This window comes from Mus caroli, chromosome X, assembly GCF_900094665.2.
Source record: "Mus caroli chromosome X, CAROLI_EIJ_v1.1, whole genome shotgun sequence".
NCBI lineage: Eukaryota > Metazoa > Chordata > Mammalia > Rodentia > Muridae > Mus > Mus caroli.
The window spans coordinates 106,515,621-106,537,023 of record NC_034589.1 but is presented as its reverse complement, the minus strand read 5'-3'; the positions used below and the strand labels follow the sequence as shown (position 1 = coordinate 106,537,023).

The 21,403-nt window shown below is 35.6% G+C and overlaps 1 protein-coding gene across 3 annotated transcripts in view; it reads right to left on the bottom strand.

Annotated features, from left to right (window-relative positions):
• The window catches only part of Dach2 (dachshund family transcription factor 2), a 489,161-nt gene extending 470,332 nt beyond the window's left edge, over positions 1–18,829 (bottom strand). For 2 of the 3 annotated variants that reach the window (XM_021153319.1, XM_021153320.1), the window contains exons 1-2: positions 18,539–18,588; positions 17,872–18,491 (exon numbers count right to left, since the gene is read on the bottom strand). In XM_021153319.1, coding sequence (XP_021008978.1) covers positions 17,872–18,380 — 509 coding nt within the window. In that variant the 5' untranslated portion in view covers positions 18,381–18,491; positions 18,539–18,588. Of the gene's footprint in view, positions 1–17,871; positions 18,492–18,538; positions 18,589–18,773 lie in introns of those variants that run through there. The other variant, XM_029473281.1, reaches the window with a different exon arrangement.
• Between the last annotated feature and the right edge of the window lie 2,574 nt (positions 18,830–21,403).

Below are 21,403 nucleotides of genomic sequence, written 5' to 3'. Positions count from 1 at the left end.
AATCTCTATTTGCATACCCAGCTTTCCATCTATGAACATATATGTACTAACCTTGGTGTTGTCAAATGTTATTTGTTCCCCATGTCCTATCTACTCTCTCTGACTGTACAATATCACTTAAGCAATAGTCCCTCTCTTGCCTACAATATCAGTTCTCTTTCCTTTATTTCTGCTGAATTCTTATCTTTCATAACAGCAAATGCTGCTATATCTTCCAAGAGAACAAAAAACAAGTTCCTGACCCATTCACTTCTATAATTTCAACCTGATTTTTCCCAATGTTTATTCTGTGATTTTATTTTTCATTAAATTATTTATTTACTCACTTTACATCCCTATTGCAGCCCACCTTCCTCACAGCCCCTCTCCCTCCACCCTATCCTCCTCTAAGAAGGGGAGGTCTCCCTGGGTACCAACTTACCCTCAGCCTTATATTTTTTAAATCACTCCTTCACTTCTGTCTCAAATGTATTGTCTCCTGCTCAAATGTCTCTCTCAAACACACACACACACACACACAAAAGTATGTATGTATGCATGTATGTATGCATGTATGTATCCCACTTGAACTCTATTCTCAATCTAGCCACAAAAGTGAGCTTTTGCCAGTGCCTGGCAAATACAAAAGTGGATGTTCACAGTCATCTATTGGATGGAACACCGGGCTCCCAAAGGAGAAGCTAAAGTACCCAAGGAGCTGAAGGGGTCTGCAACCCTATAGGTGGAACAACAATATGAACTAACCAGTACCCCCTGAGCTCCTGTCTCTAGCTGGATATGTAGTAGAAGATGGCCTAGTCGGTCATCATTGGGAGGAGAGGCTCTTGGTCTTGCAAAGATTATATGCCCCAATACAGGGGAATGCCAGGGCCATGAAGCAGGAGTGGGTGGGTTGGGGAGCAGGGTGGAGGGAGGGTATAAGGGACTTTTGGGATAGCATTTGAATTGTAAATGAAGAAAATTAAAAAAAAACATGTCTCAAAAACAAACAAAAAAAAAATTAAGTCTGAGCTCTGAGTGTTGCTAGCACATGTTTTTAATCCCAGCACTCGGGAGGCAGAGGCAGATGGATCTTTATGATTTCAGGGCCAAACTGGTCTACAGATGGAGTTCCAGGACAGCCAATGCTACAAAGAAAGAACTTGTCTCAAAAAAACAAACAAACAACAAACATTCAAACAAAATACTTCTGTCAGATCATTTTATACCCCTTCTTAAAACCCTGCATGTGAATCTCTCTCCATTATATAAGTTCATGGCAAAATCTTAAAAATGACTCTAAGGATATGTATAAACAAACTTCTTCATTGCCATTATGTTCTCTTCCCAGTTGTCTTCCCTTACTCCACTATAGCCATACTAGTATTTTTAATGTTCTTCAAATATGCTGGAAATGCTGCTGTTTTAAGACTTTGGGTCAAAAATGTTTCCTCAACCTTTGGCATTCTTTCCCTGAATTCTTTTGTGTTAACTCTCCTTTCCCTGATCTGTTTTTATCCACAGTGCTTACTACCTTCTAACATGCAATATAATCTCCTTTGATGTGGTACACTCCACTTGTTTATTTTTTTAAATGTACACAAGGAAGAAAACTGAACAGAAGAGAATACCTCATGCCTATTTGGTAAAGAAGAATGGAAAGAAAAAAGGAAGGGAGTGAAGAAAGGGAGTAAAGAAGGAAACAAGAGAAGGATGGGAGTCCGTTTTAATCTCTACTGCTGTGCAAAACACTCTGACCAAAAGCAACTTAAGTTTACACATCCAGGTTTTAGTCTATCCTTGAGGCAAGTCAACTCAAGAACTCAAGCAGGAAACTCAAGAGGAACACTGTCTCTCTGGTTCACTATCTGGCTCATAACTTTCTTGTACCCACCTGCCTAGAGATAGTACAGCCTACAAAGGCTATACCCTCCTACATCAACCTTCAGTTAAAATAACTCCCCAAAGACATGGCTACAAGCTACTCTTATCTAGACAACTCTAAGCTTCCCTCTTATTTGACTCTAGACTGTGTCAAGTTGACAGTGAAAGGTAACTAGAACAGAAATAATTTCTGTATATTTGCATACATTCTATCCATAGTAGAATTCAAAGCTCTCTGAAGACACTCATACATCACGTAATGGCATGTAAACAGAAAAGGTAATTATTGTATTTCAGAAATTCAATATTATTATTGGATGAATTATTGCAAATCCTACATTAATTTCTTGGGTTATTGCTCCTTTCTATTTTCAAATCAGAATTTAATATTTTGGTGATTCTCCAGCCTTTTCATGAATGCATAAATAAATAAGTCTTTCCAGGCATGTGGCTCATTCTTTTCATTCCAGTACTGAGGAAACAGAGCCAGGCTGATCTCTATGATTTCAAAGCTTCCCTGATTTATATAGCAAAGTCCCATGCCTATCCAGGCTACATAATGCAATCCTGTTAAAAGAAAGAATGAAAGAATGAGAGAACTAAGAAAGGATGGGAGGAAGGAAAGAAAGAAGGGAGGAAGGGAGGGAGGGAGGGAAAGATGGAAAGAAGATCCATCCAAAGGAGTTTTGTTACTGTATTTCTGAAAACAACAATTAAATGTCAGTATTTATATAAGTGCAAACACCTTAAGGATATTATAGTAAAGCTTTTGGGTAGTGTTTCTCCTTCTAGTTTGCTTATCTCCATTTGTCACTACTACACAGTCCATAACTCCCAAACAACCTGGAACAAGGCACCACTATTGAATCTTGTTTGCTCAACTCCACCGTTCAAGACAGCATAAAGAGTACAGTGTACCTGAGCAGGCACAAAAGAAGACTTGGGTTCCAGATTTAGCCATCTTTACCAGACTGTATGTCCTTAAGGAATTCATTTAACCTACTTACATTACCATCTTCTCACCTAAATTTGGGATCAAATGACCTGTTTCATAGAATTATAGTGAAAATTAAGTACAAATATTGAAGAGTTCTGCAGCCTGTGAACTTTTGCACAGATTATATAATTATTTCTTAGTAGAAGAGGAAGTTTTATTGTCATGAATAATGCAGATTAGCATTGAGTAGAAATAGTATAAATGAGTCAAAGCATTCACCAAACACACCTTGTTGCAAAGTGATGAGATATCTTGCTAGTAATTTTAAATGATCATATATATTTCCACACTGAAAGACATGAATTACATATTTAAACTTTACTATTATCATCTCTGTCATTCTTTTATTTTTTATTAGATATTTTCTTTATTTACATTTCAAATGTTATTTCCTTTCCTGGTTTGCCCTCCAAAACCCCCCTACTCCATCCCCCTGCCCCTGCTCACCAACCCACCCACAACCGCTTCCCTGTCCTGGCATTCCTCTACACTGGGGCATAGACCCTTCACAGGACCAAGGGCCTCTCTTCCCATTGATGACTGACTAGGCCATCCTCTGCTACATATGTAGCTGGAGCCATGAGTCCCACCATGTATTTTCTTTGGTTGGTGGTTTAGTCCCAGGAAGCTCTGGGGGTACCGGTTAGTCAATATTGTTATTCCTCCTATGGGGCTGCGAACTCCTTCAGCTCTTGGATACTTTCTCTAGCTCCTTCATTGGGGACCCTGTGCTCAGTACAATGTTAGGCTGAGATCATCCACCTCTGTATTTGTGAGGCTCTGGCAGAGCTTCACAGGAGATAGCTATATCAGGCTCCTGTCAGCAAGAACTTGTTGGCATCCATAATACTGTCTGGGTTTGGTGGTTGTATATGAGATGGATCCCCAGGAGGGGCAGTCATTGGATGGTCCTTACTTCAGTCTCTGCTCCAAACTTTGTCATTGAATCCTCCCATGGGAATTCTGTTCCCCTTTCTAAGAAGAACCAAAGTATCTATACCTTGGTCTTCCTTCTTCTTGAACTTCATGTGGTCTGTGAATTGTATCTTGGGTATGTTTGTCATTCTTTAATTCAAATTTTAATGTTAAATAACTTTATTGAAGTAGTTCCAATTATTCCCTAAAATAAACTCAATCCCCATTGAATTGAATATAAACTTCACACATACCATCAAAGACAAAATTTAATCCTTTACAGAAACTTCGTACTAAAACTATTCCAAAAACATACTATAGGAGTCTATAGTCAAGCTAATAGTAGTAAGATAATTTCTCAAAGACCCAGATGCCCCTCAACAGAGGAATGGATACAGAAATTGTGGTATATTTACACAATGGAATACTACTCAGCTATTAAAAAGAATGAATTTATGAAATTCCTAGGCAAATGGATGGACCTGGAGGGCATCAGCCTGAGTGAGGTAACCCAATCACAAAAGAACTCACATAATATGTACTCACTGATAAGTGGATATTAGTCCAGAAACTTAGAATACCCAAGATATAAGATACAATTTGCGAAACGCATGAAGCTCTGGAAGAACAAAGACCAAGGTATGGATACTTTGCCCCTTCTTGGAATTGGGAGCAAGGTACCCATGGAAGGAGATACAGAGACAGAGTTTGGAGCTGAGACGAAAGGATGGACCATCTAGAGATTGCCATATCCGGGGACCTATCCCATAATCAGCCTCCAAATGCTGACACCATTGCATACACTAGCAAGATTTTACTGAAAAGACCCTGATATAGCTGTCTCTTGTGAGGCTATGCCAGTGCCTGGCAAACACAGAAGTGAAAGCTCACAGTCAGCTATTGGATGGATCACAGGGCCCCCAGTGGAGGAGCTGGAGGAAGTACCTAGGGAGATGGGGGCATCTGCAACCCTACAGGTAGAACAACAATATGAACTAGCCAGTACCCTCCCCAGAGATCGTGTCTCTAGCTGCATATGTATCAGAAGATGGCCTGGTTGGCCATTAGTGGAAAGAGAGGTCCATTGGTCGTGCAGACCTTATATACCTCAGTACAGGGGAACGCCAGGACCAAGAGGTGGGAGTGTGTGGGGGGGGAGGAGTGGTTGTGGGAGGATGTGGGGGACTTTTGGGATAGCATTGGAAATGTAAATGAAATAAATACCTAATAATTAAAAAAATGATACATAAATCAATACTGTAGCATTTCTTTAAAGTGACATTTTCAAGAATGTTAAGCTGTTTTTGTTGTTGTCTTTTGGTTTGGGGTGTTTATTTCTTTTAGACAAGGTCTCACTATGTATAACTGGTTAGCCTGGAATTCTTTATACAGAGCACATTGATTTTAAACTCACAAAGATCTGCCTGCCTCTGCCTCCCTAAAGTAGGATTAAAGGTGTAAGACAGTCACCATACATGACAAGAATAGTAGTTTTTTATTAGATATTTTTCTTCATTTACATTTCAAATGCTATCCCAAAAGTCCCCTATACCCTCCCCCCACCATGCTCCCCAACCCACCCACTCCTGATTCCTGGCCCTGGCATTCCCTTGTACTGGGGCATATGATCTTCACAAGACCAAGGTCCTCTCCTCCCCATTGATGGCCCACTAGGTCATCCTCTGCTACATATGCAACTAGAGACACAGCTCTGGGGGTTTGGGGGTCCCTCCTATAGGGTTGCATACTCTTTTAGCTCCTTGGGTACTTTCTCTAGTTCTTTCATTGGGGACCTTGTGTTTCATCAAATAGATGGCTGTGAGCCTCCACTTCTGTGTTTGCCAGGCACTGTCTCAGCCTCACAAGAGAGAGCTATATCAGGGTCCTGTCAGCAAACTCTTTCTGGCATATGCAATAGTGTCTGGGTTTTGGTGGTTGTATATGGGCTGGATCCCTGGGTGGGGCAGTCTCTGGATGGTCCTTCCTTCTGTCTCAACTCCAAACTTTGTCTCTGTAACTCCTTCATGGGTATTTTGCTCCCCATTCTAAGAAGGAACGAAGTATACACACTTTGGTCTTCCTCCTTCTTGAGTTTCATGTGTTTTGCAAATTGTATCTTGGATATTCTAAGTTTCTGAGCTAATATCCACTTAGAATAGTAGATTTTAATAACAACAGTCATACAAATGTTCTATTGTCACTCTTTCACCACCATTTGGCTTCTGGTATAAGAATATTTGAATATTTTGCCATTAGAATTTCTAGATTCATTCACAGTTGGTATTTTTATGCCTATACTTCTAGTACATGGATCTGTTTAAGCTCATCACTACAAAAAATGACAAAAACCTAAAAAGATATTCAGGGGCAATGTAAAGTTCAGTGTTAAAGCATTTACTCAGCATGCATAAGACACTGGGAATAATCCATGGACATGAGAGATTCATTCAGAAACTCTATGAAAAAGCCTCCATCAATACATTCTATACTGTCTATTCCTTATTTTATACTATTTTTGCATGAGAATTGTTGTATCAGGTTCTCTATGCTCTTATTTATTAATAGCTCAATTCCTTTGCCTGTGTTCAAATAAACCTATGACAATAATAGCATGAGTCAAATACAGTCCAGCCTTCTTTGACATCATGAGGCTAATTGGAATAAGAATGCTGAATTCTACTGCTTATTCTTGGATCTGTTTATGCCAAACACTTTTACATTTGTCTCACTAACATAAAAGAGACCTAAACAGAGAAATTTATTTTGTTAAATGTGTATTTAGAAACTAACAATGCACTTAGAAATAAACAAAAATCCAAAGAACAATATAAAACAAAAATACCAAACTGAGTATACAGCAAAGAAGTCATTTGATTTAAAATAACTGCAAAGGACATAGAGCCATAGGCTCTGGGAGAATAACCCTTCTGCTATTACAGAAACATACAAACTCATGAAAAAGAGAATGCTCCCAAAACAAACAAACAAACAAAAAATCTCATGAGTCCTCTATTGTGACAAGGGCCATTCCAAAACAACTACAAATATGAGAATGAATCTATATCAAAGGTACTTTAAAAAATTAAGCTCTGCAACAGTTACTATACTCTTCATAGGTCACAACATTCTACTTAATCTCATGTTAAAATAACTGATATTTCTGGCCATAAGCAACATTGTGATCGTATTGTTTCTTTCGAGAACTACAAATTGAGAATTAATTATTCTTTCCATAGAGTGAAAATACTTCTTAAAACTCTGATTTCAAGCTATACTCATCTATTGTGTTTTGACCTGTAAGTCATAGTAATCTCAAATGTTTAACATATAGAAGATTGCCATTTAGAGTTTTTAAGCTCAGGACACATGTTAAAATTAACAATGGGCATCATTGAATTTGGCAAATTCATGACATGCTAACAGTCTATGATGAGTACAATATCATTTAAGATCATAGGTCTTTCCACAGACAACATAAGAGTAGATTCAAGAAAACTACACTGTTAGCGGTTCACTAACCAATTTGAACCAGCCCCCTTTTGTTAGCTGTGATATACATGCTGCATGTATATTTATGCTTTGTTCAAAATAGATATTTTTCTACAAATAACATAATTTCAAATTTAATTCAACCTCTGCATGTTTCTACACTATCACTCCATCATTCAATGTGCATAAAAATTAAAATTTAATAGTAAAATATGCAAAGTACATTGAGGCAAATCATTTTTATTTTTTATCATTTTTCCACTTCTAAGTTGTATTTATTATCTTCCATTCCTTCCTACATTGCAGGTTAGCTGAGAATTAGCTATGTAATAAGAATATTCTTCTTAGGTTATCTGCAAATGAGAAAAACAAGAATATACACAATACTCAGGTATACTACTTTCCATTTCATAAGTAACCTTGTCCATAATAGAACTTACTGAACATTTGCTGGAATAAATAAGCAAATTAACTTAGTAGGAAAATATCATGTGTTATAGACACCTTATGTGCTCAAACTTCATGCTGTAATTGGCTTATATACTAAGACCAAAACCTAGTGAACTATGCATAAAAGGTATTATGTAGTAAACCTTTTCTATGAATGAACTTCCTTTATGTCTTCCTCAAATCAAAACCTAGAAAGTACTCATAAAGTTTTCCACAAAATAAATTTTAAAGTTTAGTCGATTACAGGCTGCTTACAAAGTGTCAGACTTAACATTAACATGAATGTGTATACATTTGTACAATGAATTAACATGTTATCCAGTTACTTATGTTTAACGGTAAATTGTTTAACAAACACAAAATCCTTTTATTTCATTTTAATTTTTGAAATCTAATCTTATACAAGACAATGTGCCAGAAGTAAAGGTCTGAACTAGATCTGAAAATGAATTTTCTCCACATAAAAGCAAAATTTTCATCTATAATTACATGTTCAGTAACTCCCACTATTTTAGCTTGATCTCTTTAATATAATTCTAAAGATTGCAAAGCATTCCAGTGTTTGCTCATATACATATGACTCAGATATGTCTATGGAAATGTGGGACTATTTGACAACTGGTATTGCAAAACACTTATCACAAATATTAAATTAGTAAATACAATGAGGCATAATGTGATTACATCTGATATAGCTGAGATAAAGATATGATGAGTACAAAATACATCTACAAGAATGGTGGCTCTTGTTTATATATCACATGGTATATGCCTTAAAATTGCATGGTACATAATAAGTGCTGAACACACAACATAATAAATTTGATCAATGATGATGGATCAAAGTGATTGAGAAAGCATTTTTTTTTATTTATTGAAAACACAAAACTTAAATAAGGGATTAATTTTACAAATGCCTTCAAGTTAAAGGCAATAATTTGAAAGTGAGAGTCCCTGAGGTCTGACATATGTCCTCAAAGGAACTTTCAGGGAATAACAACTAAGTGGAACTAAACTTCTTGGCACTGAACATACAGAGGAATTGTATAGAAGCCAGATTTCCTTAATATTGATAGTAGTATTCAGAACAAAGATTCAGTGTATGTATGTATATACTTTCAGATAAATTATGATATAGCACACATGCAAAATAACATCTTATGGGTGTTTAGTTAAACTTTCTTATGAATGACCTAATATGGCATTAAACTCCAGTTTCTTCCAGTGAGGGTAGAGCTCAGAGTTAGAGCACTTGCCTCACAAGTATGAGACTCTAAGGTCAATCTACACTACCACTGGGGAGAAAACAAAAAGGAAATAAACTGACTCAAGATTCTTAACTAAGAATTATGTCAATTGCATTTATTACTGTACTACTGAAGACCAGGAAGAGATGATGATGATACAGTTTTACTCAATAATTGTGGGGTACTTTTAATGTTTATATTTTAGTACAACAGAGGATCACACAAAAAGGGAATATAAATGATGCACTAGTGCTATAGTAACCTAAATTTATCCACAGTTCGCTATGACAATACGATGTTATTTAGACAAATGTGGAAAACAGAATTCTTCCAAAATAACTGAAAGCTCAAACTCTAGCATATTGCTGTAAGCTATAATGCTTATAACTGTTAATCCAATACACCTTTTATACAAACCCATAAACACATGAGTGGAAAAATAGCACAGATGTTCATCTCTAATGCAATTTCCATTCAATTTCCTAAGTGCGGTCCCTGTGTGCAAACTAGCTTAACGTTATGTTTAGCTTGCAAATTCTTTTAATAAATAATGAATGCAATAAAACTAGAAGATCAATGGCAAGCTGAGAAATCATAAAAAAAAAGTGCCCTTTGTGTTCGGGCTGTTGCCCGTTTCAAACTTTAATCCAAAGACAGATCAATATTTTTTTTCTTTTTAACCCATCACATAACTAGCATAGACTAAATGTAGCCTAAATACTGTTATCAGCTAACAATTGCCAGCAACCTGATAAGATCATTGGACACAATTGCAATTGAATGTTTAATACCTTAGCATACGAAGAACATTATATACTAAGCAACAAATGTGTGAAAAAACAAAAAGGTCATACAGCAATTAAAACTCCGTATGTCGTTATTTTTTAACTTTCCGATGCTATCTATTTTTCTTGTAGTGCAATTAAAAAGTTTTCACTGCAGTTTTCACTAATATACTAAATAAACACAATGGCTCAAAACAGTGCATAGATAGAAATAATTTCAACCTCAAAGTTCCTAGATAAAAGTAATTTTTACTTTTCAAAATTAATTATACCTGATAAAAATACAATCTTCTTTTAATTAGGTAGTGTGGAAGATACATCATGTAAATTTGAGTTTGAATATTTTTTTGAAACTTCAAATTGCTCAGAAAAATAATGAATCGTGTTTCTTAGTGTATTTCTACTTCCATTCTAGAAAGAATGAAGGAATCTTCTCTTCTTATCAAGTCTTTTTAGAAAAGATTTTTTTCTGTTCGGAAAAAAGATCTCAAGTCATATACCACTTGCATTATGCAGATGTACCAGTCTAAATAACTAAGAATAATTTTATGCCATTAGTCTTCTTTCACTTATTAATTCTTGCCTATTTAGAACATTACAACATCTCCCCTGGGCTTTTAGTAAAAGTAAACACTAAGAAGTCATAATTTATATCAGAACATAATTCATGTCAAAGAATCTAATTCAGCATATTAGATTTTGATACCTTTGTATATGTATTTCTGAAAGGTTTATGGCATGATTACAAACGATTTAACACCAGAGTTAAAATTTCAGGATTATGTCTAACAACTGCACACTTCATGTAACTATTATGTAGCAGTTATGTAAGGAGCAGAAATCGATGTAATTATGTAAAAACAATAAATGTGTGTATGATTGTATTCACTCAGCCAATTTCAATTTGATGCCTAACATATAAAAATATTAGGTTTATGATGTTTTATAATTAATATTACTGATGTTAAAATTGGTTTCTAAGACAATATCATAAAAATACATATATTTTACATATATCTAAGTTTTTATTGTGTGTAATAAATTCAGTTACTTTGTAGATATGTCATATCCAATTTTATATGAAATAATTTGTATTGAATCTTATATTCTCCATTTTGTTATAATAATTTTACTTATTATAATATATATATAAATTTAGCATTACAAAAGAGATGAGACCTCACTGTGAAGACCTGCAGAGGTTTTAAACAAAATTATAAAAACCTAGTTAACTATACTGAATTCAGTCAAATTCATAACTTTCTGTTCATACTTGACTACACATGATAAGCCATATCTTGAGCTTCTGAAATGACTACCTGAAGATAATTTTTTTCTGAAATATTGACAATCTGAACCTTGTCATTTAAGAGTGTTTCTTGATGTCCTAATATAAGTAACAATAGAATTGTGCTTAAAGAATGTTGTAAATTTCTATAAAGACACACTACTTCTAAAACTCTATTCATTTTATATGCTTTTGATGAAACATAGACCCTTTCACATGCTAGGGAAGTGATATGTCATCAAGCTACATCAAGCCATAAATGCTGTTGCCTTAAAACATATGTTCTTCAAAAAAATAAAATAAACAAATTAAAGATTGAATCTTCTTTGATTGTTTTCATTTTCATATATTTAATATTAACTTAAAACTCTAGCTATTAAAATATTAGACCATACATATTTCATGTCAATTGACATTGTTGCTTTTCTCTGAAAACCAACGTAAGAAGACAGGACATAAAATGTAAAAAAGTATGGGAAGTATACTACTTAATGAAGGCAAGTAATTTCACTATATTTATATGAAGGTCCTATAGGTTTACATATATGTTCTTCTCCAGTTTAAAAATTATGTTATAGAAATAACACTTATAGTTATAAAATATTTTATGGTTTGCACATAATTTGAATATAGATAAATTATAAATGCTAAGATAAAATATTTTTCTAATATTTTTCAGTATTACAAACTAATGTCATGATTAATATACAATAGACAGACTTTCTCCTTCCTACTTAAAAAAAATATTAAATGCTGAAAGGTTCCAAATCCCTTGGTAAAGCTATATTGCAGCTGCATTAAGCCAACAAAAAGCTTATTAGTAAGGCTTTAAAAACTGACACCCTTCTATAATCAATTTGGATACAGTATTATTCTATTTATAATGGCATTTTCAATGTGTTCCAATCATATATTGCTAATTCTCCTTTTTTTGTTTCATGATTAAATATTAATAGACTGGCATTATTAAGCAGCTTCCCTTCACTTGGGCTTATAATATATTGGGTTTCACCATTTCATAATTATTAAAATATAATATAAAAATTAAAAATCTTTTCACAGAAATCTTATGGCTGCTTTGATGTTTTACTCTGATTTCTAAGTAAAATAATATAAATGTAGTTGTTCTAGCAGAAAATGGGAAAAGGGATGCCGCCACTTTAAAAGCTTCAATCTCTTTGACATTGCTGGCAGTGTATGGGAACATTAATGCATCTGTCATGATAACAAGCTAAGAATAACATCTAGACATCAAACCGAGCAGAGAATCCATCTGAAGTGATTCATTCAGATCTGTCTCATTGATTTATTAAACACGGGGCAACATCTGCAGCCTCACAGAGCCGCTTGGTGAAATTAATGCAAGATCAATTCAAATGGAAAAAAGTGTAAAAGAGATAAATCAAAACACAATTTGCATTCAGTTCCACAATCAGGCTTATTGGGTGCAAATGTTCAATTTCCCTTCCAAAGCAAATGTGTTTAAATGTTGTTTTATCTTTGTAGAATTGTGTGATCTGAAGTGACAGTGAAGAGTTTTGCAGGTTGAGCTGGTAAAATGAAAAAAAGAAAAAAGGGAGGAAAAATGCTACTAGAGACCTTTTGAATATGCAACAAGAATATCATTAATACCTAATTGTTTTCCTTTGGGGACTACTTTTAGCCATAAACACAATATAGTCAGTTATATATAAACTGAGTTGTTTTTACAGATATTTGAAATAATGTCGAGTGAATAAATCCAAATCATATGTATCTTTGCAAACAAGATAAAGTACAAATGGAGATGTATATTGCCAACTGAAATGTATTGTAATTAGGGATTCTCACAATTATACTCATCTGCAAGAAGTTTTGTTTTTAAGCATCTACACAAAATAAGAGTACTTGAAATAGAACCAAATAACTCAAATTTGATAACTTCTACTTCAAGTATTAAGAATTTCTTCCATAAAAGTATATAAAATATTAATGTCAGAAGACAATAACATTCTAATAATCTATTATCAATCATGTACCATGTGTGTACTGAGAATATCATGCATAAAACTCCAAATATGTACTAGTCTATCACAAGCATCACCCAAGATAAAGAAAGGTTTTTAAGGTAAACATGAGCACTCAATCAGTTACTGGAGTATCTAGCTAAATAAAAAATGTAGGCAGAAGTGTATGATTAAAGTGAAAGTCATCATTAAAGTTTTGCACACTGATATGTGACTGTGTTGCTATAATTGTTATATTAGCACCATTTTTCTAATACAACACTGAGAATTTTTGGTTATCTGGCTGCTTTTAAGAGACAATATAACTGCCTCATCACCACTCTATGAAATAAAAGATATGCATTCATTGTCCAGATTTATTTCTATACCATTTTTATTATCTGTGAAAGTGTCTTTAATACAGAGTACCAGTATAGTAAAGTTTTACAAGCTGTTTAAAAACTTGATGATGCTTAATTTTATTATAAATGCAAAGCAACAGTTTCAAGTAAACTATGTTACTATACAGATCATGATACAAGGATACATCAAGCTTGAGTGCAAAGCTAAATTCATTGAGTGCTTATAATAAACATCTTTCTCATGTTTAAGAATAATTTAAATATTATAAGTGTCAATAAATTCACATAAAACTATTCTAACATCAAAATATATTCAGTTTATATACTATCAAATAAAATATAAGTGAACTTTGTGAATTTTAATTGCAAAAGCAAACTTGTATTTGAATAATGTTAAATCATGTCTCCAAATAATTATTACAATGTTGTCTTAATCATACACTCTTATTTCTACAATCATCTATTTGACTATACTTGAGACTGAATAGCATGTAATTAAATGCTTCTGAAATGAAACAAACTGCTGGTCCTGAAACCTGACAATGTAACTTTTATGTGGGCAAGTATATTAAAAAGAGATATCACTAAAATATATTGGTTGATTTGCATATTTACTAAGAATGATTTGTCTCTTAGTGTATGACTACTGGTATACTTGAGACAATTTAGTAAGGAAGATCCAGTACAGAATGAAGACTTTAGACTTATGCTATCTGAATTTGCCTTTCTCTGGCATTAAAATTTCCAAGATTTCCTATAAAATGATGAAACAAAAAATGTTTTTTAAATCTAAAAGAAGATATTTTCCATTTAGTTTGAGAATCTTTAAAATCACCATTTTCTTAATAATCATGAAAATAATACCTTCACTATTCAGTTTCAAGTAAAACAGCATGAAGAGAAATGTTGTACAGCCCTTTGCAATGGCTTTACAATAATGAAAGATTAACTTACCTAATAGAACAATCAATAGATCAGGAGTTTTGTTGTACTACTCTCTAGTAGTTGAAGTGTACATTATTTCACAACTTCTTTTCTGAGAAGACAACTTTGAATGCTTCAGTAATTAAAGCATATGACACTAATAGAGTTCTTATCGTTCTTATCATGACTCAGTACTATGAAGGAAATGATTATACATATATGTGTGTGTATGAATGTATAGATATGTATATATGTATACCTATATACATATATATATATATATATGTATATCACATTTCTTCAGTGTGAATTGCACTAAATTATATCAAAAAGCTATCTCAAGCAATATATTAGGGTTTGTGAAAATAAGAAATTTGAAAATGATCCATTTTATATGAGATAACATAGAAAACAGTACAAATTAAAAACACTCTAGTCAGGACACATACTTTTCACCATGCATTTGACAAAGAAGGAGAAATATATTTGAAAATCAGAAAAAGATAATAGCCAATAGTACCATTACAAAAATAGGACTTCAACAGTATCTTACAAAATTTTATCCATCAAAATGAGTTTTCACTCAACTGAATGTGCACTCTTTATCTTGTACTTTTCTCCTCCCCCACCTTTAGCTCAAAGAGGTAAGTCATGAATCTTTATGAACAAACCTCTTTAAGCAAGTCTACATTGAGAATATCACTATCTTCTTGGGTATGTTTATAGGATCTTCCCCTCCATCTTCCTCTCCTATGACATAATTCTACTCTTTACTGCATTTCACTTTTCTTACCATTTGTCTCACCTACTTTATGCTTTCATCCTGAACCTAGTGCCTTTGTATACCTCTCACTTCTCTTATTACTGAACTAAAAAGTGACAGAACTAGTGTTGACCTAAACACTAACTTCAGATTGCATTTAAAACCACAGATTTATAAACAATGTTACCTAGAGTAATGAAGCATTTTTATAAGAATATATTTTGCAATTTTATTAACATATTCATGAGAATGTTTGCAGCAAGAGAATTTACTAATGTTATGTTATCATAAATTATATTTTTCAAGTAATTGTACTTTTTCCTATTTAAAATTTACTATATATGTATTATGTTTATTTCTGTCTAGTGGCTTTCCTCACTTCTTTATATGTTATAATCATAAAATAGGCTTCATAATTTTTATAATTATATATTTCAATACTCACAAGACAATCATTCAAAACATATATTATAAAATGTAACAGGATGTAAACCCATTGTACCACAAATATATTTTTCATATTTAATCCTTTCCATCACAATTTTACAAAAATATCAAATAGAAATGTTAGCTATACAAATGAAAAGGAATAAATAAAGCTTAATCAGACTAAAACAAGAACCTAAACACATTAAAACAGGATTCCAAAATAGTATAGAACAACCTGTCTCAATATAACTAAGTAATTTATCATTTATCTCTTTGGCATGTCTCATTAAAAATTTTTTAAAGTTATTACTTCTAGACTAAACATCAAACTCATAATAAAATAATAATCTGTTTATTCTAAGAGTGAAACTTACAAATATTTCTCAAGAATGAGAATATTAATTATTGAAAAAAGGGGAAAAGTGTCCCTGTATAAAAATTTCACACTAGGAATAACAGTTTGGGATGAAGAAGAAAAGGGAAGAAAAAAAAACAAAGAGAGGGAGAGGGAGAAAGAGAGAGAAAAGGCTTTTTCTCTCTGCAATCATTTTTAAGTCAGTGTATCTGATATCAATAAATGAATCACATGGCCTCCATTAGAAGTTCTGGTAACTCACTGAGTCCATGTATTAGTAATATTCTTTGTAATCAAAATGAAAATTTTCTATTTTCTATAAAATATTTCTATTTTTAAACCCATAATTTTGTCTTGCATTGAGAGAGGCTCTTACCCTTTGTGTTTTACAGCATCTACCTGAAGAAAGTTCACTTTATAAGCCAGGGTTTTAAGCTTTATATGGGAATCCGGTAGGAGTTTCCCTCTGAACTGGTTCTGTTGAGTTGCTTGAACACAGAAGTTGCTCAGAAGGAACAAGAAAAGGTTCTCGTGTAAGCTCTATAGCAATATTTTGCTTATTGCACTAGTAAGCAACAGTTTGCCTATTAGTTATCATCAGTACATCTCTGCTAAAGACAGCAATTTAGATTTTACAACAGACATGACCCTGTAGTTGCAGTTTCATTCCTCAGACCCATAAACACCATCATTTAAAGTTGTATTATGAGACTAGACCTCAGGAGTTCTTTATAAAATGATCAACCATGCTGCTGCTTTACAGCAAAGCTCTTTGCTCCTTTTTCATTATAATTTCCTGATTTGTCCACTAATCTCGTGTGTAAATGATCACTTTCCTGAGATATTACCAGACTGGAGATGAAATAAACACTAAGATTACTAATTCGTATTTTTGAATGTCAAATATTTCTCAACTGTTTCCTTTCCTAAAATTTTATTCAAAACATCAAACACAAGTTGCTTCTAAGTGCACATGAACAGAGTCTGATGCACTTTTAAGCTGTTATATCAAGGAGGTACACTTATGACTTGGGAAGGTGGCTATTATTATTTAAACAATCCTCTCTTGGGGGAAATGGGATCCTTCCAACTAACTGGTTTGTCTGAGGTGGAGGAGCTGGCTTATCCTCTAAAAACAAAAACAAAAACAAAAAAACAAAAAACAACTACTACAACAACAAAGCCTACTAACTTCCACACCAAGCCTCAGCCTAGCCTGAGCCTCAGCATTTCGTGCCCCACATTAACCTCTGCAGGTGGCCCAGGAGGTAGGATTCCAGGAAAGTGGCATCTGTCCTCATCGGGTTTTTTGTTTTTTGTTTTTAAATAGGACTCATCGTCTACTTTACATTTCACCAAGAAGCTTTGCGCAGCAGGCATGAGCATATGTCCTTGTAGGCACTTGTACAAGCGCGCGCGCGCGCACACACACACACACACACACACACACACACACACACCACCTTCACCATCACAGCACACTCATCCCAAACACTCTCACAACAAACATACAGGATGGGGATCGAATCACCCTCTGGGATGGATTCTAGACTTCCGTTCCCCTGAACCCCCTAAATGCCTTTTTCTCGGTTGCCAGCTTAGGAGCCCAGGTTACAGCTCAGCCAGCCCCCATACCCAAGAAAGCCCGTGTTCAGAAGAAAAACTATCCGACCCATAAGGCCACAAAAGAGCAGGAAAGAAAAGCAAATAAAGAAAATAACTACCACAACAGCCAAAAAGCCATGCAAAATGTAGGCAAACGGCTGTAAAGTTTCAGTGGATGATTGCTACTGAAGTTTGTGCGGGACTTTTTCAAATTGAAGCCCTACCACTGAAAGCAGCCTAGAAAGGACTGGCAATTAATTTATGAGCCCTCCTAGTTCTCTCAACCCCGCCGATTACAATGCAAAGAAACAGAACTCAACCTCTACAGACCAAGTTGGATGAGGCTGATTTAAGACATGCAGAAGAGGGCTAAGGGGTAAGGAGAGAAAGGCAAACAAGCAATGAGTGTCTCACCTGGCGTTGGTGCAATCGGTGAACAAAGTTTCAAAGTCTTTCCTGGTGATGAGCTTGCAACGATTCACCCCTGGCTGGATGGCCCCCAGCCCACGGAGGATTCGAACTTGCTCTACAGTGCACACCACCGGAGATATGTCGAGTCTCTTCAGCTTAGTGTACACTGTGTGCAACCCTCCCACCAGGTGCTTGAGGAAAAGGTCAAAGACTTGCGGCAGGCAGATCAGTTCCTGGCCATCCATCAGGAATGAAGCTACCTTCACCCCGTGCATGTCGACCATCCGGCACTCGTTTGTGTTGGTGTTGCTGCTGCCACCGCTGCCACCACCAATCCCGCCACCCAAGACACTGCCGTTATGGTTATTGGCCATGAAACTGTTGATCATGTTAGGGGTTAGGCGAGGGGGCTCTCCTGGAGACGAATACAGGGGTTCAGCCCGGAATAAACCCCCCGGGACGCCGGCGCTGCTGGAAGTTGCAGAGATCACCGGAGGTGCAGAGACAGCCATGGTCACTCTGTCTTGAGCCTAGCTCTTAGAGACCTCGCTTTCTCTCCCTGACTCCTTTAGGTCTCCTTGCGCTCACTCGCTGACTCTCTCTCTCTCTCTCTCTCTCTCTCTCTCTCTCTCTCTCTCTCTCTCTCTCTCTCTTTCAGGCACGTTCTGACTCTCTGAACTGTTCTCAAGTCTGAAGCGCGCTGGCTCCGGCTCCAGCTCATCCACACCACCCTACACACTGTGAGCAGCCTCGACCCGCGGCGGCCCAAGAGCCCACCCCCACCACACCCCCTCCCGAGACTGGCAGCGCCCCCCAGCCAATGGGCCCCACCCCCTCAGCGCCCGAGCCCGCAGAATGGCTGCCGCCAGCTAGGGGTGGAGACTCCCTAGCCAGCCTCTGCCTACCTGAAGCCGTGTGGGACTTTCGGTGAATGGAGGTGGAGCACAAGAAGGGAGAAGGGGGCGGTGTGCAGCCTTGCTCACTGCCTGGAGATCAGAGCAGAGAGTCCAATTGTCAGGTCTCTGAGAGGGACCATGCTTCCAGCCTGTCTTCTCCGAAGTGGAGGATTAGAAGGGTCACAAACGGGACTCACAAGTGTGTTTCATTCACCACACACCCCCGAGCCATCTCGCACGAAAGTGACTTAGCTCTAATTCAACTTGCACATTTCCCCCAAACTCAGCTGAAAGAAAAGGTGGCTTCGCCCGATATCCTGGAGAAAGAGTCCAGAGAGTTCACAAGTGAACAACTCGGCCTTTCTCTTACCCATTTAGCTCACTGGCTGTAATATCTTCCTTATCCAGCGTCCACAGGACCGCTCCCCAGAATTCTTGCATTCATATCAGAGTTGCTGGTTGTGACCCTGTTACTGCTCGAGGAGGTTCAGGAAGCGCGGTGGCAAGCCTCTGTAACAGATGGGTGGATTGTTTTACAACACTTCCGCCACTCTGTGAAACAGACTAGGGTTTTCTGTGTGTGTGTGTGTGTGTGTGTGTGTGTGTGTACACACGTGCATTAAAGTGAACCATACCTTACTTAGCCTTGCCCTAACATTACCAAAAGGTTTAAAACAGTATATAGTTTATAAGAATAGGGTTTAACACTTGAACTTGTATATTTTTCTCCCTCACAATGGTCTCTGAAAACCAGTGAATGGCCCAGGCATTCCAAAGGCTTTGTTTATATCTTAAATGATTCCTCATGATTCTTCTTCCCCTACCTACCAAACCTCCCACACTTAGTATGCAATACACATTGAAGGAAATATCTGAATAGGGTACCTGCCTGAAGAAAAGCATAGTCATTTCCATTCAACATATCATATTTAAGTCACCTTAGCCAAGTTGTTTTAAATTCTTTGTCAACGTTTTAATGAGCTGCAAGGTATTTCCTTTACTATCTTCTCCTAGAGGAGCTGGTAGTTATACAGTGCATTAAATTCAGGTTTCATTTATTTACAAAAGCTACCACCCTCATAGCTACATAACTTCTCTGATATTCTTCCAGAGCATGAATACTTTTAGAAACATGCTGAGCAGGGCAAGTGAGTATGTTTTTTCCCCAAGTCCTAAGTTGAAAATGTCCTATGTAACATATATATGTCTCTCTTTCTACTGTTTGTTTGGTTTTTTTTTTTTTCCTTCTGCCATTTCATTAACCAAGTATTACAAATTTCCTTTTGAGTCTCTTCATAGTGTTCTATTTCAAATTGAATGAGGTCAAAATGTGAAGATCTCACGATGACAGTGGCTTTTGGAATACAGGAATAAGCAACTCTAACATAATAGATTGGAATACATTCAATCACAAATCATTTTTAAAGGCATGAAATTGTTTCTGCTTACTTGCTACAAACTTGGGAGAAAAATGAGAAGAAATAAGGGCACCAAGAAGATAGAAAGAGAAAGAAAAGGTTCCCAGAGAATGCAGTGGTTTGCAAAGACAATATAACAGCACCACCATACTTTTTAGTATTTACTAATTGTTCCTTTATTAAAAAACAAAAACAAAAAACAAAAAGAAACCTAAAATCTGTACAAGAGGTGTTTGAATGGGATGTCTATTAAACAATATGTTGAAATATATCTCTGGTGTTGTTGCAATAAAAACTTCCAAAAGAATACATTTTATACAAAGTTTTATTTGAGAAAACTCTACACTGATGATCCTAAGATCAAGCAGTTCCCTGTGTATGGCTGCAACTACAATATAAAAGGCTTTCTTTTACAGTAATTGGAGGTTTTTAGCAATAAGACACTATAAGGAGAGAGGCCCATTGGACATGCAAACTTTATATGCCCCAGTACAGGGGAACGCCAGGGCCAAAAAAATGGNAAAGGGTGGGTAGGGAAGTAGGGGGGAGGGTATGGGGGACTTTTGGGATAGCATTGGAAATGTAATTGAGGAAAAGACGTAATAAAAAAATAGTTTTATATGTAAAAAAAAAAAAGACACTATAAGGATGTGTGTACAGGTGCACGAGATCCCACCATACCTTAGTCTTGCCCTAACATTAGACTCAAAAGACTCAAAACAGTATAGAGTTTATAAGAACAGAGTTTAACACTCTGAATTTGGTGGCTTTTTTCTCTCTCACAAATGGGCTCAGATGTTTGGATGTTTTATATTTTAAAAATATGATATAAAATGAAACAGGTAGAACATTCACTAAGACTGTAATCATTTCTTATATTAGAAAAACAAATGCATTTTGGTGTTAGAAAAGACACAAATGTTATATATTTAAAGTGTCTATCAAGTTTATAACACTGTTGTAATTATCAAATATTAATGCTAAAATTCAAGTAGAATTGATAAAACCTCAAATTGACTGGTAATTATTGAAGGATTAACAGCTCTTATAAGCCTTCAATATAGAAAATACTTTTGGTTTCATTACTTGACTTCCTTTCCATTGTGTTCCTGTAGAAAATTAACATGTGAATTAATTTTAAGTGATACTTGCAACTTAAAAACATCTAGATCAAGACTTCAGATTCTCTTCCAGTCAGAAAAGCACCTGGGTAGCTAGGGC